Below are 13,799 nucleotides of genomic sequence, written 5' to 3'. Positions count from 1 at the left end.
AAAGTTGGCACTGGAAAAGATATAAATACATACTCAGTTATGAGCTGCTAATTTAACGACGTGGTCATTATTGGCTGATGTGGCAGTGTACAACTGAGAGGTGTTTCTAATTTTTGATTATTTTAGTTGTATGGAGGAGCAAAATATTAGAGACCCTTCTCAGTATGATACAGCGCAAATAAATTCTAATAAACATCTTGATCATTAATGAGCTCTCTAACAAGTATAACATCTCTGCGTAGGTAGAATTATTTGGTACATCTCTTGTAGTGGATCACAGTAGAAGTACACCTGACAAAATAATACTGCAATATCTTCCCGCACATCTGCTTACCAATATTTGATCCCAAAAATGACTGGTTTCGATGTTGGCCAAACACAAAATGATGGACTCTTTTCTATTGGGCACACATGCTGAACCTTCAAGTATCTTATTGTCAAAAGTGCTGAATCTCACATGCTGTAAATACACAATACACTCAAGGTTAACAACACGACAATGTGGAGAATATACTGTTGATGATAACATGGACATCATCACCATAGAAACAGTGATGGGGGACATTTCCTTGGGAATAGGTACTCAATTTGTTCCACGCTCTCATGAGGCCAACTTCCTTGAAATACAGATACAAGTCCATGTGATTCCTCTTCTATGTCGTACTCGGGTCTTCTGGTGAATGAAAATGATGAGAATTATCTCTTAGCACAAGGTTGGTCATTCCTTGGGTGAACCGGATGATGCCAGTCTGTCTCCCTAGTGTATGTCGTCAGGAGTGGCTGTGCGTGGACGGGTTCATGAACACGCTCCATTTGTGCACAAGCGGTCTCGTTCAGACAGAGACCCCTATGTCACTATTGTATCAGATGACATAATGCAAGGTTGAGATTCAATTTACAGTGGAACATCTATTGCCCCACAGCGAGGAATAACGTTTTGGGGATCTGAATGGACCCATTTAGAATTTGATCACAAGTCAAGTGAAAATTTTTAGTTTACACTTTGACATACAGAAAGTAACTTTTTTTCGACGTGTGTGTCTGTTAACAATGTTAACTTGTTGCTTAAAACATTGCAGAACAGTTACTGGTAATGTTTTTATGATGGTGACACTGGAGCTCATGAATTTGATGTCCATTATTTCAGTAAATCTCAGTAAATCAGTTGACCATTGTTCCGAAACAGATTTTATTCTACATCAGTGGTTCCACATGTATCCACAGTTCTTAACACTATTAAAAGTCTAAAAGCATGTTCATCTCGCTATCTTGTTTTCACTGTTTTCAGCGCTTTTTGGCCACGACATTCGTCAAAGGAGCAGTATCTGTGCTTGGTGGTTGCGCCTTCTCGGCAGCACGCCTGTACCAGCACAGATTTTGATTGGGAGGAATGTCGGCGCCATTGACTGTCGGTGCTGGATAGACCTGGGGCGCTTGTGTTTTTTGCGCCAGTAATGGGCAGCATTTTTCAAAACCCCGATTTGTTCAGTGGCTATGTCAGCGCTGTTGGACAGTTGCCGTTAGTGCGGCTGGATGGATGGCCGCTGAAGTTGAGGATGAGGAGAGAGGAGCGTTGGCGAAGAGCGCCGATGCGTATTTGGAACCGTGAGTTGCCGCTTGGAATGGAAATGGATTTCCATGGGACAGGAGAAGTGAACCAATCTCTTTTTTCGTCAATGGATGCTACAGCTTCTTGTTGACTTTGAAACTTAGCTTGTAGCCGACGTGTGCACATTTTGAGCATGACGTCTCTGATCCACTGGTTAAAGGACACTTTGATTCTCTCCTCTTTCATCTCAAACCGCTTCAAACAACAAAGCGTGTGACGGAAAAGTGGTTAGGACTGCACGACTGTCCGTGTTTTGTGTTATGTGTTGTGTTTATTATTTTACTTTATGTTAACTGTTTTGTAAAGCGCTTTGTTACAGCTGCCGCTGTTGTGAAAGCGCTATATAAATCAGCATGTATTGTATTGTATTGTATTGTATCTTTATGAAATTTGGCATGACATTTCCACCACTCCCACAAGCATGAGATAAACAACATGAATTATGAAAGGCGAGCAGGCCTGCCATGTATCAATAAAATAGCTTTTACATTTTAATGTGATTAAAACCCATGTATTAATTATATACCCGACACAGATATGCCTTCTCTGAAGCTGGTGGAACAACAATAATCCCCCAAACAGATCCGGACATCCCAATTGGGCAACGGGATGAAACCGGTGCTTTTGATATTCACAAGACAAAATGTGCTGTGTAGCTGTGGCAGGTGAAGCGAAAAAGTACAATTTTCAATTGAGGATTTTATTTGTTTAGTAGCGCCGAACGAGCAATAGTCCTTTAGGATGGCAAAACAGATTGAGTAGAAAGCAGTTTCATTTGTCACATGAGTTTTCTCAACCGTGGCTTCGTTTTTTACACTTTATAAAGAGACAGGTTTTTGGAGATGCTCTTACGCGGAACTCATCATATTACTTGATCTCCACGTGATAATTGTCACATCTCTACTTGTGTTTTTCTACTTGTGTTTAAATTTACTGACTGTACAGATGCCACGTCTCTTACTGTGGGCATGATCACTGGGGCCATCATTGTTCATTATATGCGACTTGTATTTTTATCATATTGAATTGTGTTAGCGCATCGAACTAGTGATTTTTGGCGAAGTTGGTGCTTTTTTGGCAGGACGATTTTTGTCATGTCCTCTGTCACTGTTCAATAAAGCACGATGAAAAAAAATAACATGACGTCACCACGTTGTAGCACCCATTCGGGTTTCAGCCGCTTTTTTTAAAGTAAAGTTGGCGAACAAAGCCTCTCAAAAGTAAAAGACAATTTAATTCAAAGTGAACGACGACGACGACAGTGCCACTTTGGTATGGTTGTGTTAATTTTATATCTTTAAAATGGTTTAAATGACGTATCTTGAGTTCCTCAGCTCAAGCTAATTGTCTTGAAAAGCTAGATTTTGAGCAGCTGTACTTTGTAGCCTCTCGTCTGTGTTCATTTTTCCTGCATCGTTTTCAGTGTTTCCACGGCACAGGTTTAACATTAGAAGACCCTCACGGCACACCACAACCCCACTCCCCCCCAAAAAAACAAACAAAAAAAAATGACTCCTTGTTTTACTCTGATCTAAGCCTGTTTAGTTGAACGCAAAGCTTTTATACTGTTGCATAAATGAGAGCTTTGTTGAATGTACCTTATATGCTATCTGTTTCTGTCACTATGATGGCTAAGATGGATGACCTTTTATAGCTGAACATGGTTAACTGCACTCGGGACTTTGGGCCTATAGCAGACCAACATTTTACCAATTTAATTAAAAAGCAGCTCAACGTTGGCTAAATTAATGTGACATTAAGAGCTGTCTTGCTTTCACTAATAATCAACTGTTCAATTAAGCACTTCACCTTTTTGTGGCTTTGGTTTATTTATGAAGTCTGTCCTTTTTGTTTCAAGAAATTTCCGTTTGCTTGAACAATAAAATCAATGTTCAACTACAAACTACTCAAATCAGAAACATATAACATTTGTATAGCATTTGCATGCAGGTGTATTTTGCTAATTTAAAACCAATGACATTAAGTTTGGAATGTGATCAATTTGAACAACGAAAATCCCTTCCATGCAACTATCAGAAGATGCCTGTTTTTTTCTTCTTCTTTTTTTAATATTTTTTTTTTACATGGGTGTCATGTTAGTGTCCCATTGGGAAGAAATATCCAAAGATTGATAGCCCCTTTAATCGAAACAGAACACAAATATTTGTATTTTCATGAAATGTGTGTGTGTGTGGGAGCAGGGGGGGTCTTTTTCTGATCACCCCCAATCCCAAATCGATGAGAAGATGCCACCCACACTGCTGACCATCTTTGAAGACTAACACGCTGACCTACTTGCCCATAACATGGACCAGGATAGGATGTAAAACCCCACTCGAGTCTGTTATGCCATTAACTTGATTTTATCACCTTATTATTGCTTCATCGGACTGCAAGCAACCATTTTGAATCCACACAATTCCATTTAATTGAGTCGGTTCTGTGTGTGCGTGGGGTGGGGGGGGGGGGGCAGGGGCGGGGTCTATGACTCCCCCACGCAGTCATTCTGCAGCTGTAGGGTGGCAGCACTGTTTCATCGGGGGTGGGGGAGAGATGAGCTGAAAAGTCACGTGAAGAGGAACCCGGTGTGGGCGTGTCATGCCGCGCCGCCCCCAACCCCCACGCCCCTTTCAGCGTGCGGTACAGAAAGTGCTCAGGACGTTCTCAGGAACAGCACTTCGCTATGCTTGCGTGTGTCCCCCTTCCCCCATGACAGAAAGGCTCCACCTTGTGAACATGCTCCCACCCACCGTGAAGATCCCCATGCGCTGCCAGCCTTTCAATCAAGGCGACTAACGTGGTTGAACAAATTGACACAATACCAACCACAGTTCAGAGCAAAACGAGTCTTTATTGTAACAATATTGATAATGCCGAGAGACACTGCTACGTATTTGTTGGCGATAGAATAGTTTCAGAACACAATTTCCAAATTAATTTTCCCTCCTAGCTTGAAATGGTTTGTTTTGCACGCATATTGTGTCTAGAATGGTGGTATGATTTGTCAAGATAAACACTTACACAAATGATATGTTGCATAGACAACACTGGCTACTTTGGATCACTCTTTTTTAAAAAAAAATGTGCATGTACTTGAGGATTAATTATTTACCACGTATGTATTGTGACAGCATGGCGATTGGCCACTGAGTGAGTTTACAAAACGTAGGGCTCACGATTAAAATGGGTTTGCACGTATTATAGGTTAGTTGTTACACGCGCTGTCTAACAGGCGAATGACCATCAATTATTTAAAAGCTATCAATGTATTTGGGGATGGATTGAATGAATCGTCTGGATTTTGTATTTAATTTTAACACAAAGTTAATAAATCGTAAAATGCAAACTACAAAATGAATGTAAACGAATGTCAAATACAGCATATTACAATAAACTAATGAATGTTAGAGCTGAATCCCCCCCTTGGGGATTACAAGTAATGCAATACTGTAAATGTAATGTTTGAAAATGGAAAACTAGGCAAAAATATTCGTTTCTTTTCATTTTAAAAAAGAATTTAATTAATTTGCAGTGCAATGGTATGTCACGCATCTTAACAAATGATAAACTCGTGTGTATTCACTCGAAGTGATGATCAATAATATAACAATGGTCATTTTACTGGGACAATAATACAAATGGAAGCATTTGGTGAGACGAGTGTAAATTCGGGAAATCCTGCATGCCACTTTCTGGTGAATTCCACACGGGTCCGAAAACCAGCAGGGAACCCCTCGTATGCACCAAGCATCCCTTTTTTTTTTTTTGAGGGGCGCATTTTATTTTAGAGGCGGTGCTTGTTGGCTCCAGAGTAGTGTCGTAACTCCCAGAGTCCCCGTGAAAAAGAGTTTGGCCAGGGCCAGAGTTGCTAGAAGGGGGGGCTTGCTTTGCTTATAGCTTTTAGTTTTTTCAAAGGGGGGTATAACTACTGCCTGTTCCCCCTCCATCACCACCTTTTTTATTTTCCTTTTTTTCTCATTTTTCGTTTTCTTTTTGCAGCCTCGCTTAAGGATCTCTGGGATTTATTTCTCTATCCACCCCCTTCCAATCTTGCTCCTGTCAGATCATGAACAAACTATATGTTGGGAATCTAAGTCCTTCTGTCACTGTGGAGGACTTGCAGCAGCTCTTCGGGGAAAGGAAGCTGCCCGCGGCCGAGCAGGTCCTCGTCAAATCCGGCTATGCCTTTGTGGACTTCCCCGACCAAAACGCGGCCGTGAAGGCTATCGAGCTTCTCTCGGGTGAGTGAGAAGTGATGCTTGATGAGATGACACGTTTTAAAAATAACGCACCGAGTCAGTCACATGAGCACATGCACGAATTATTTGTGTGCGCGTGTAGGTTATTTTTTGTGTGTGAATGCGATTCTCATTTAGTGAGTGAGTGGTGCGCGCATCAAGACTGATTGAATCGATGATCGACTGCCGGACACTTTTTTTAAAAAAAAAGAAGCGCTAAAATGTCCCCTCTTAAAGACAACACAAGCGCCACAAGACGTTCAGTATGCGTGCAGATTCCGTTGTAGAATGCGTCGATTTTTTTGGGTGATCACGCCTGCTGGAATGCGTGCGCACGGGGTGCTCTTGATGCTTCGGGTAATTATTTTTCACTTATTTTTTCTCGTGATTTTATTGAAGGGAGCCTAGCTACGCCCGCGCGGAAAACTTGTCACGTCCGTGTTCCTCGGACGCTTGGCCGTGTTTTTACGAGGTGTCTTGGCGGTGGGTCACGGGGGTCCGGAGGAAAGAGCCCATAAACAGGTAGCTGGAGAAGGGGAGGTGTTGGGTGGTGAAGGGGGACGAGGTGAGACGATGATTCCGGGTGCTGCTGCGCCAGGCCACTCGGAACCGCCTCCACAAAATATGGTTCTTCTTTACCCTCCCACACCCTCTTGCTCCCGCATCTTTACCTTGAGAATCGAACACCCTGTTGAGTCAGGTTCGGTTCGTGGGGTGCGAGGTGGGAGTGCAAAGCATGGGCTGCCCATTCTCCACGTACACACAATATCCATACTTACGCTACATACTTAACTTGCGCTCTTAAAGGATTCCCACGAGTGGGTTGCACAAGCTCGCCAAACTTTAACTGCTCTTTGCATTCTTTCCTAATGTTGCACTGCCTCTGCCCCTATAGGGAAAGCAGAACTGCATGGCAAGGTGATAGAGGTGGACTACTCCGTTCCCAAGAAGCTTAGGTAGGCCTGAATCAGCGTGGCGCACACGCACACGCACACGCGCACGACTCTATACAGTACTACAACTTCTCAATGAAATGTTGATGTGGTCCACTCCGCGACCGTTCCCAAGGAAACAACGTAGATACGTTTTTTCAGGGATCTCTCTCTCATACAGACACACACGCACACACACACACGCAATCCCCTATATACTGTTGAGAGGTTCTCAATGAGAAGTTAAAAAGGGCTTCTGAAACATGTCTGAGAAATGATCATGTATAATATGCACTATATTTCAGTCACAATTCATTTTTACGGTCCACTTCCTAAGTTGTGCTATAGTAATTTTATGATTTGCTTTTGTGCAAAAAAAAAAGAAATACAGAAAATATGAAGAAAAACATTCGGTATTGTGATCAGTATTTGCAAAATATTTCTGAAATTAATAATCAAAACCAAAAATTAAAATGACTGTCTCCCTCCAGAAAGCTGTCTGGAGTCCAGATCTGAATTCCGTATATGGAGGATCTTAAATCATGTGTGTGTGCCCCCTCATGACTGATTTCCAAACCTACAAGTGTAATGTTGCTAAGCTGGTTTTGTATCCCCCCCTCACACACACATATTTGGGTGTTGGTGGAAATGCATTTTTAGTTATTGTTTTGCGCCAAAACGAGCAAATAGTCATATTACATAAGTCTCTCTTAATTGTCAGTGCACCTGAATTGGATCATGACTACACTAACCCCCCCCCCCCCCCCCAAATACCAACCCCCACCGTGTAAGCAGTATCACCGCAATGCACAATGAGGAGCATACCAATCAGCTTCCTCACATAAATGTAAGTAAATATGAGCGTGTACGTGGAAACCGCAAGGCAATTCCCCGCATCAATTATGCTTTGTGTGTGTGTGTCTACGTATTTTTCTTCTTTCACGGCTTCGCCATTTCATCAATACTCGCCGTAACAGTGTACCTTTTCGCTTTTTGTGAGTTCTATACGCTTCCAGGGGACATGTAGATTAGGCAGCCGCTCCGTCGCCTTTAGGGAGAAGCCAAATTGCGTGACAAAAAGGTAAATATTCAACCCCCGTGTGGAGGAACACGTGACCCCACGCTATGCGCTTCTAGCGCCCTTCCAACCCCAACCCCCACTCTTCTTCCGTGCACGCTTCCCTGCACTCGCAACCCACGCGTTTTGGGGGGAGGGGCGATTTACGTGACCCCTACGTGAGTAAATCAACGTCGTAAACGTTTTAAAGTTGGGTTTGTGGACGCCATTTGGTGCGCAACGGCGCGTTCGAGTTGCTCACCAACATGGCGCACAATGGGTGCGCCACTCCCCATTTCAGCCAACGTGCACGTAGGCCATGATGGCTGAGCCTCATAATGGCTGCCACGATGGCCCTTTTCCTGCGTGGGGCGGGATCACACGGGGCAAAAAAAATGCATACATGTGTGCTCGCAAAAAGGGGGGGTGGAAGACAGCGTGCGTGTGTGTGTGTGTAAGAGTGTGGGTGGATCGCCTCAGCCCACACATGTATGAATGTACATACACCCCCGCCCCCTGCTATTCCGCAACCCTCGCCATTTCAGGGGAGGTGCAATATATATGGGCGAAATCACGCGAGGAGTAGAATACGCCTTTTCTACACGACGTGACTTCTTTTTCTGACTCGCTTCGCATTCAACGGCAAATTAAAAGAGTTAATTTTGAAAGGATTTCTGTGCCCTACTGAAGAAATAGCCCAGCGACGTCCTAATAAGACGTCCCCATGGCCATAATAATTAGATCAAGACGTTCATGTTAATATCACGTGAATGGAATTCTATTATTGTATTAATCCTCATTGTGCAAGAGACTACAATAGCAACGGAAAAAGAATACTGAAACATTTTAAATGGCGTACGTTAGAATCATTTAATAAATAATACCATTCACATTTCCAGCTGCTTATATTATTTTCTGGGGTTCTTCTATTCAAGTCGTCTATAAATCGTTACCTTTTGGTTAGTGTAATGATGTTTAAGTGTGTGGATTGTCCTCAGGCCTTGTTAGTTTTCTTGACTATTGTGAGTTTTTTCATTTAGCATGGAGTGACTCAATTCTGTTTTTTTGGAATAAGTGGATTAACATTTCAGTCATTAGAGGTACCATGTAGTATTTCTGTATTTAATTGCATTTTGCTATTTATTTCGGTTAAGGATTATGGGCCTTTCTGTAAGGCAAAGTTGTGTTTCACATATTGCATTTACTTGAAATGTGTTTTGTTATTTTAGTTCCAGATAAAATAGTGAAAAATAATTGAGTGCAGAGACTATAAACTTTGGTTTTAGCTATGAAGACTTTTGCAATTTGGGGCATTATAAATAGAAACATTGCATTTTGCTCACTATTGATATTAAAATTACTAGTATTTCATATTTGACATCAAGCACAAGGAATATAGAGAATATTATATTAGCAACGACTCAATTTATTTTGTTTACATGCATTATATCATTTCCAAACGTTTTGTTTAATTTTAGATTGAAGTTTTAATTTTAGTCCAGCCATTAAACATGAGAGAAAGTAATTCCCTTTATCAGGCATTTTTTTTCCTGCAAATTTTTCCCAAACCATATGGTAAAATTTCAATTAAAAGACCGCAATTAAATTTGTGCATGAAATGAAGTTATTTCATACCCACCCCCGTCCCCTCCCATTTATAACCACATAAATGTTAGTATGTCTGATTTTTAATGGAGGCAGCTTATCCTCTACCCTATGTACTGGAAAAGCAGTATCCATGGGGTTTGACCTGGTGTGAATCAATCTCTAGTTTATTTTATTAAATGATATGCAGCATTGCTTGACTATTAAATGTTGCCTGTGAGTACAAAAGGCACATCGATTGGTTGTGTGTTATGTTGATATGTGTCTTCTTTTTTTTTTTTTTTTAATGAACGGGATTTGTGAATATTCAACAAGATTGTTTATTGGTGCGTCTGCATATTTGGGTGAAATGGTGCTCGAATGTACAATAATTAAAATGTGTCGGACTGTTCTTTGGCTTAGATAAAGCTGAATCAATTACATGACCAATTTGCTGTTTTGTAGATAATTCTCAGAAGGTGTAAATTGCGCCACATCAGGTCAGACTGTGAGTCAAAACGGCGATAGGCGATAGCCATTAGTTGATCCGTTTCGAATCCATGAAAACTCCTCACTTGATCCCGGGTGTAGAGGAAGCTTTCGGCCCGGCCGGCCACCTCCCCCTGTCTCATTGTTTCCTCTCGCCTGAGGTACAAGAGGTTGTGTTGACGACAGTTTTATTTATTTATTTTTGGTTAAACAGTTGTTTTAGTTGGGCTTTATGAATTAACTGTGATGTGTGAACTCACATTTACCTCCTCATTTGTACAGCGATCATTTATTCACAAAAGCGCTATCATGTTTATTTTGCCTCTGAGCAGAGTCGATGTAGCGCGAGCGTGCTCGAGCACATACAGTAGCTCAGGGGTAAGCCCAGCTTAGATGTGAGAAAATTGTAAATTGTGCCGCCCCGAGACTGGTTAGAATTACTCGAGTTAAAACTCCTGGAATCTCCGTTCACCAGCCCGGTGCTTAGACACACGTGGCTCCTTCAGCATGTACTCATTTGCCACCAATCTGTTGCCGCCTTTCACCCGTGGTGAAACGATTGCCAAACTGGCTGATCTCGCAAGAGAAAGAGCTGTCTCACTTTTTTTTTTTTTAACATGTCGGTATATTAATAAAGCACCATTTTAAGTAGAAGCGAGAAGAGCGTCGCCCTTTCGGAGATGAGTTCCCCTTCAGTGAAGTGACAGATCCAGAGCAGTGGATTTTAAACTCTGATTCAATGATTATTTAGTATAGTACTTAAGTACTTTGCACCATTTCAATCAAACTGTTGTGTCCCCCGTATTGGTGTGGTTCATTTGTTTCAAGTTTTAACACAGTAACGAAACATGGATATGAACCAAAGTAACTGGTCCCATATCATCTGGATGAAGTGGTGTTAATTTGATCCTCAATGGAATCTGGTATGTTTCGATTGTGGCGAGAAAACAACCAGAACTTGAGCTGATCCAATGACAAATGAACAAGGTCAAGCTTAAGGCGTGATTGTGATGTAGTAAACAGATGAAACCGATGGCTTCCTGAACACATTTTTAGTGTAGCATGTTTGTGGTTAGTATATCGTCATGTTTTAGCAGTGTCTTCTTTTTACAGTTTAAATAGATATTATTTGCTCAAGATGTTGCCTTAAAGTACACTTGACTATTTTTTTCTGTTATGCGGTAGCCTGGTAATTTATCCAGACAATTATTAACCTGAACAAAAGTACCATTTTGCTTCATATTGCTTGTATTTGCTCTTTCACGTTCTCTTCCGTGGAGCAAAACTACTTCCTGTTTACATCCTTGCGCCTGCCCTTGACCAATAAGAGAAGAGAATGACTTCACATGGGATTTCGTGACTGCAACTTTTCGTGGAAAGGAACCACATCGGAGGAAAAAGGCACCCCCTTTTTTGAGGAACAGAAAGCTTCGATGTGAAAGCGCCCTTACAGAAGTTTGGTGTGACTGCTCTCCTCGTATGGCTCATTTGGTCTCCCGTGAATACGATCATCTGAACATTGCGATGCACCAAACTGGCGGACTGAGACAACTTGAGGAGGTAGTCTTGATCGTCTTGCAAGTTAAGTGCAGTGTGGGTATATAGCTCACTTCAGAATAGAATAATGTTTTAAGAAATCACAAATATCTACCCGTAAAGATCGGTATGAGGCATCGGAAGCACCTGTTTTGGATCAAAAAGAAGAATATAGAGAATTATGATGTAGGAAAAAAAATGTGGAGGTTTTGAGCAAAAAATATTGATACAGAAGCTGCTCTTTCTTCCTTTCGTCTCGGTTATCCTTCCAAATGTGTGCATTTGATATGTATATGCCCTCTGGTTTAGGACAACAGGTGAATCCCATTTGAAGACATGCAATAGATTCCATTTTCTTTTGCTCATCCTCGCAACGGGTACCCGAGGGTGTGGTCTCCATGGGAGGGTGGGCAGCTGCGGCATACAGCAGGTGGTGATCTCCCCGTCTATCGTCCTGTATCAACACCTCATAGCGTAACTGCGCAATGATGTCTTCTGAACAGGTGAAATGAGATGGCTGAATGTAGCGTGTGTCCAGGCTGCTTTTGGCCTGCTGCCGAACATGAGTGGACTGGACAATTGAGGGGAGGGGGTGGGGGGGTAGTCAGTAACTCACACCTGCTTACCTTAATGAAAACTTGTTGAAGGCTCTCACACACTGCGCGACAGGTGTGGTTGGCCACTTCGATCAATATGTAGTGAGCTCTCGCCTCTGCGAAGCTGCGCAACAGTTCTAAACCAGCCTAAGTGGAGCCAACTATTTTATTTTATTTTATTTTATTTTTTGATAGCATGTACATTAGGACTCCATGTTTAATGGTTTCCCAGTATATTATACATCTAGTGGTGAGAACACTACCTGTGCAGCAGTGTGAGATTCACCCACAAAGTGATGATTGTGAAATGTTTGGACAAGTACAGCACAGGGGAACAGAGGTTGTTAGCACCTCTAATCAGGTGGTCGCTCCTAATTGTGCTTGTGCGGGTTACTCCCAATAACCAAAATAATGCATGTGAGGTGCACTTAGGGCTCATTGTCTCCTTGGGTCAGCATTGTGCTTGATTTATGAGCTGACCAAGGTGCACACCAGAAGTCACCAATCCCAGTCCTCTAGGGTTGCTATCCTGCATGTTTTAGATGTTTCCCTCCTACAATACCGGTGATTCAGATGATCAGATCATCAGTCAGCTCGACGGAAGCATGATAATAATCCTGTTGTGCATCTTTTACCCGAGCAGTGAGCTGATGATGTTGATCTAGTAAAAGGAGCGAGGGTTTTCTCTTGCGGTTTTGTTTTACACATCAAAAAGCCGTCCCCCGTTTACATCGACTTGTAAAGACAACTTTGCCACCGTAATCCACATGCCAGCCTAGTGGTTGACAATGCCACTTTGTAAAGAAGTTTGCTGCACACAATGGTTGTGTTTTAAATAGACTCTTTGCTCGAGACAAATAAAACAAATGTGCTGCGGTCCTTTATTGTTGTTTTAGTTTTGGTGTGGTTGCACGTCTGCACTGAGCACATAACATACAAGTGCATGATCCATGATTATTATTTTTTTATGTACGCACCCTTTTTCCACTCCCATTTGATTTCCAACATACATAGGCATAATAATATCGTATAAAACAATAACTTGAGTGAAAAAAGGCTAGAAAAAATTAAGAGCATAAACTATGGGAAAACTGAGAAAAAAAGACCCCATGAGCAAAATACTGTTAGAAAGAATCAATGCAACATAGGTCATACCTCACCTGAGTAGGAGGAAGTATAAACTTGTCTATCCCGACCTCCCTGTGTTATTTCATGATTAATATATCCCTCAAATTTGAGAGTATCTATTTATTCATAGAATAAAATACAATACACAACATTCCACTGTAAAATACATCTTGTGTACCAATAACCTATTTAAGTATTGATATGTTTTTATCCATAATGTTTGAATAACTTTCAGTGTATATGTTAATTCTAACATCATTTCCCAAGTACTGCACAATACACCTTAAACCTTTATTTTCCCCAGAACAGTGAGCTATTCATAATCATATAGTGCTTGTGCTGAGCAGTATTATTAACTTATAACATTAAAACTATAATCATATATGGACTCATGCTACAGCTAATTCCATACTCTGTGCTTAGCCCAACGACTGGTTGATGTGTGGACATTGTTGTCATTTTTGATATAGTGTGTTCCATATTTTAACCACTTTTTGCTCCTCCCTAACTCCCACGATTATGCTACACCCTTCCTCTTTTGTCACTAAGTGGAAGGGTCCTAATAATTTGTAATGCAGATTTGTAAGTGTTTCCGCAGACTTCGGAACAGTATTTTAAATATGGTAAAAG

At 41.5% G+C, this 13,799-nt stretch overlaps 2 protein-coding genes across 5 annotated transcripts in view; both read left to right on the top strand.

Annotated features, from left to right (window-relative positions):
• Window positions 1-764: 764 nt before the first annotated feature.
• Window positions 765-2,660, top strand: LOC127611382 (embryonic protein UVS.2-like). Its single transcript, XM_052081890.1, has 3 exons — window positions 765-882; window positions 1,187-1,214; window positions 2,145-2,660. The coding sequence occupies exons 1-3, from the start codon at window positions 765-767 to the stop codon at window positions 2,263-2,265; spliced, it is 267 nt and encodes an 88-aa protein (XP_051937850.1). The 3' UTR covers window positions 2,266-2,660.
• A 95-nt stretch (window positions 2,661-2,755) lies between these two features.
• igf2bp2a (insulin-like growth factor 2 mRNA binding protein 2a) overlaps window positions 2,756-13,799 on the top strand; it is a 47,452-nt gene continuing 36,408 nt past the window's right edge. The window contains exons 1-3 of one of the 4 annotated variants that reach the window (XM_052081470.1): window positions 2,756-2,881; window positions 5,609-5,850; window positions 6,743-6,803. In XM_052081470.1, the coding sequence (XP_051937430.1) occupies window positions 5,676-5,850; window positions 6,743-6,803 (236 nt within the window). In that variant the 5' untranslated portion in view covers window positions 2,756-2,881; window positions 5,609-5,675. Of the gene's footprint in view, window positions 2,882-5,424; window positions 5,851-6,185; window positions 6,205-6,742; window positions 6,804-13,799 lie in introns of those variants that run through there. The other 3 variants (XM_052081469.1, XM_052081471.1, XM_052081474.1) reach the window with 3 other exon arrangements.

The sequence above is a fragment of the Hippocampus zosterae genome, chromosome 12 (genome assembly GCF_025434085.1).
Source record: "Hippocampus zosterae strain Florida chromosome 12, ASM2543408v3, whole genome shotgun sequence".
NCBI classification, from domain to species: Eukaryota; Metazoa; Chordata; class Actinopteri; order Syngnathiformes; family Syngnathidae; genus Hippocampus; species Hippocampus zosterae.
This window is presented reverse-complemented; position numbering and strand designations above follow the sequence as displayed.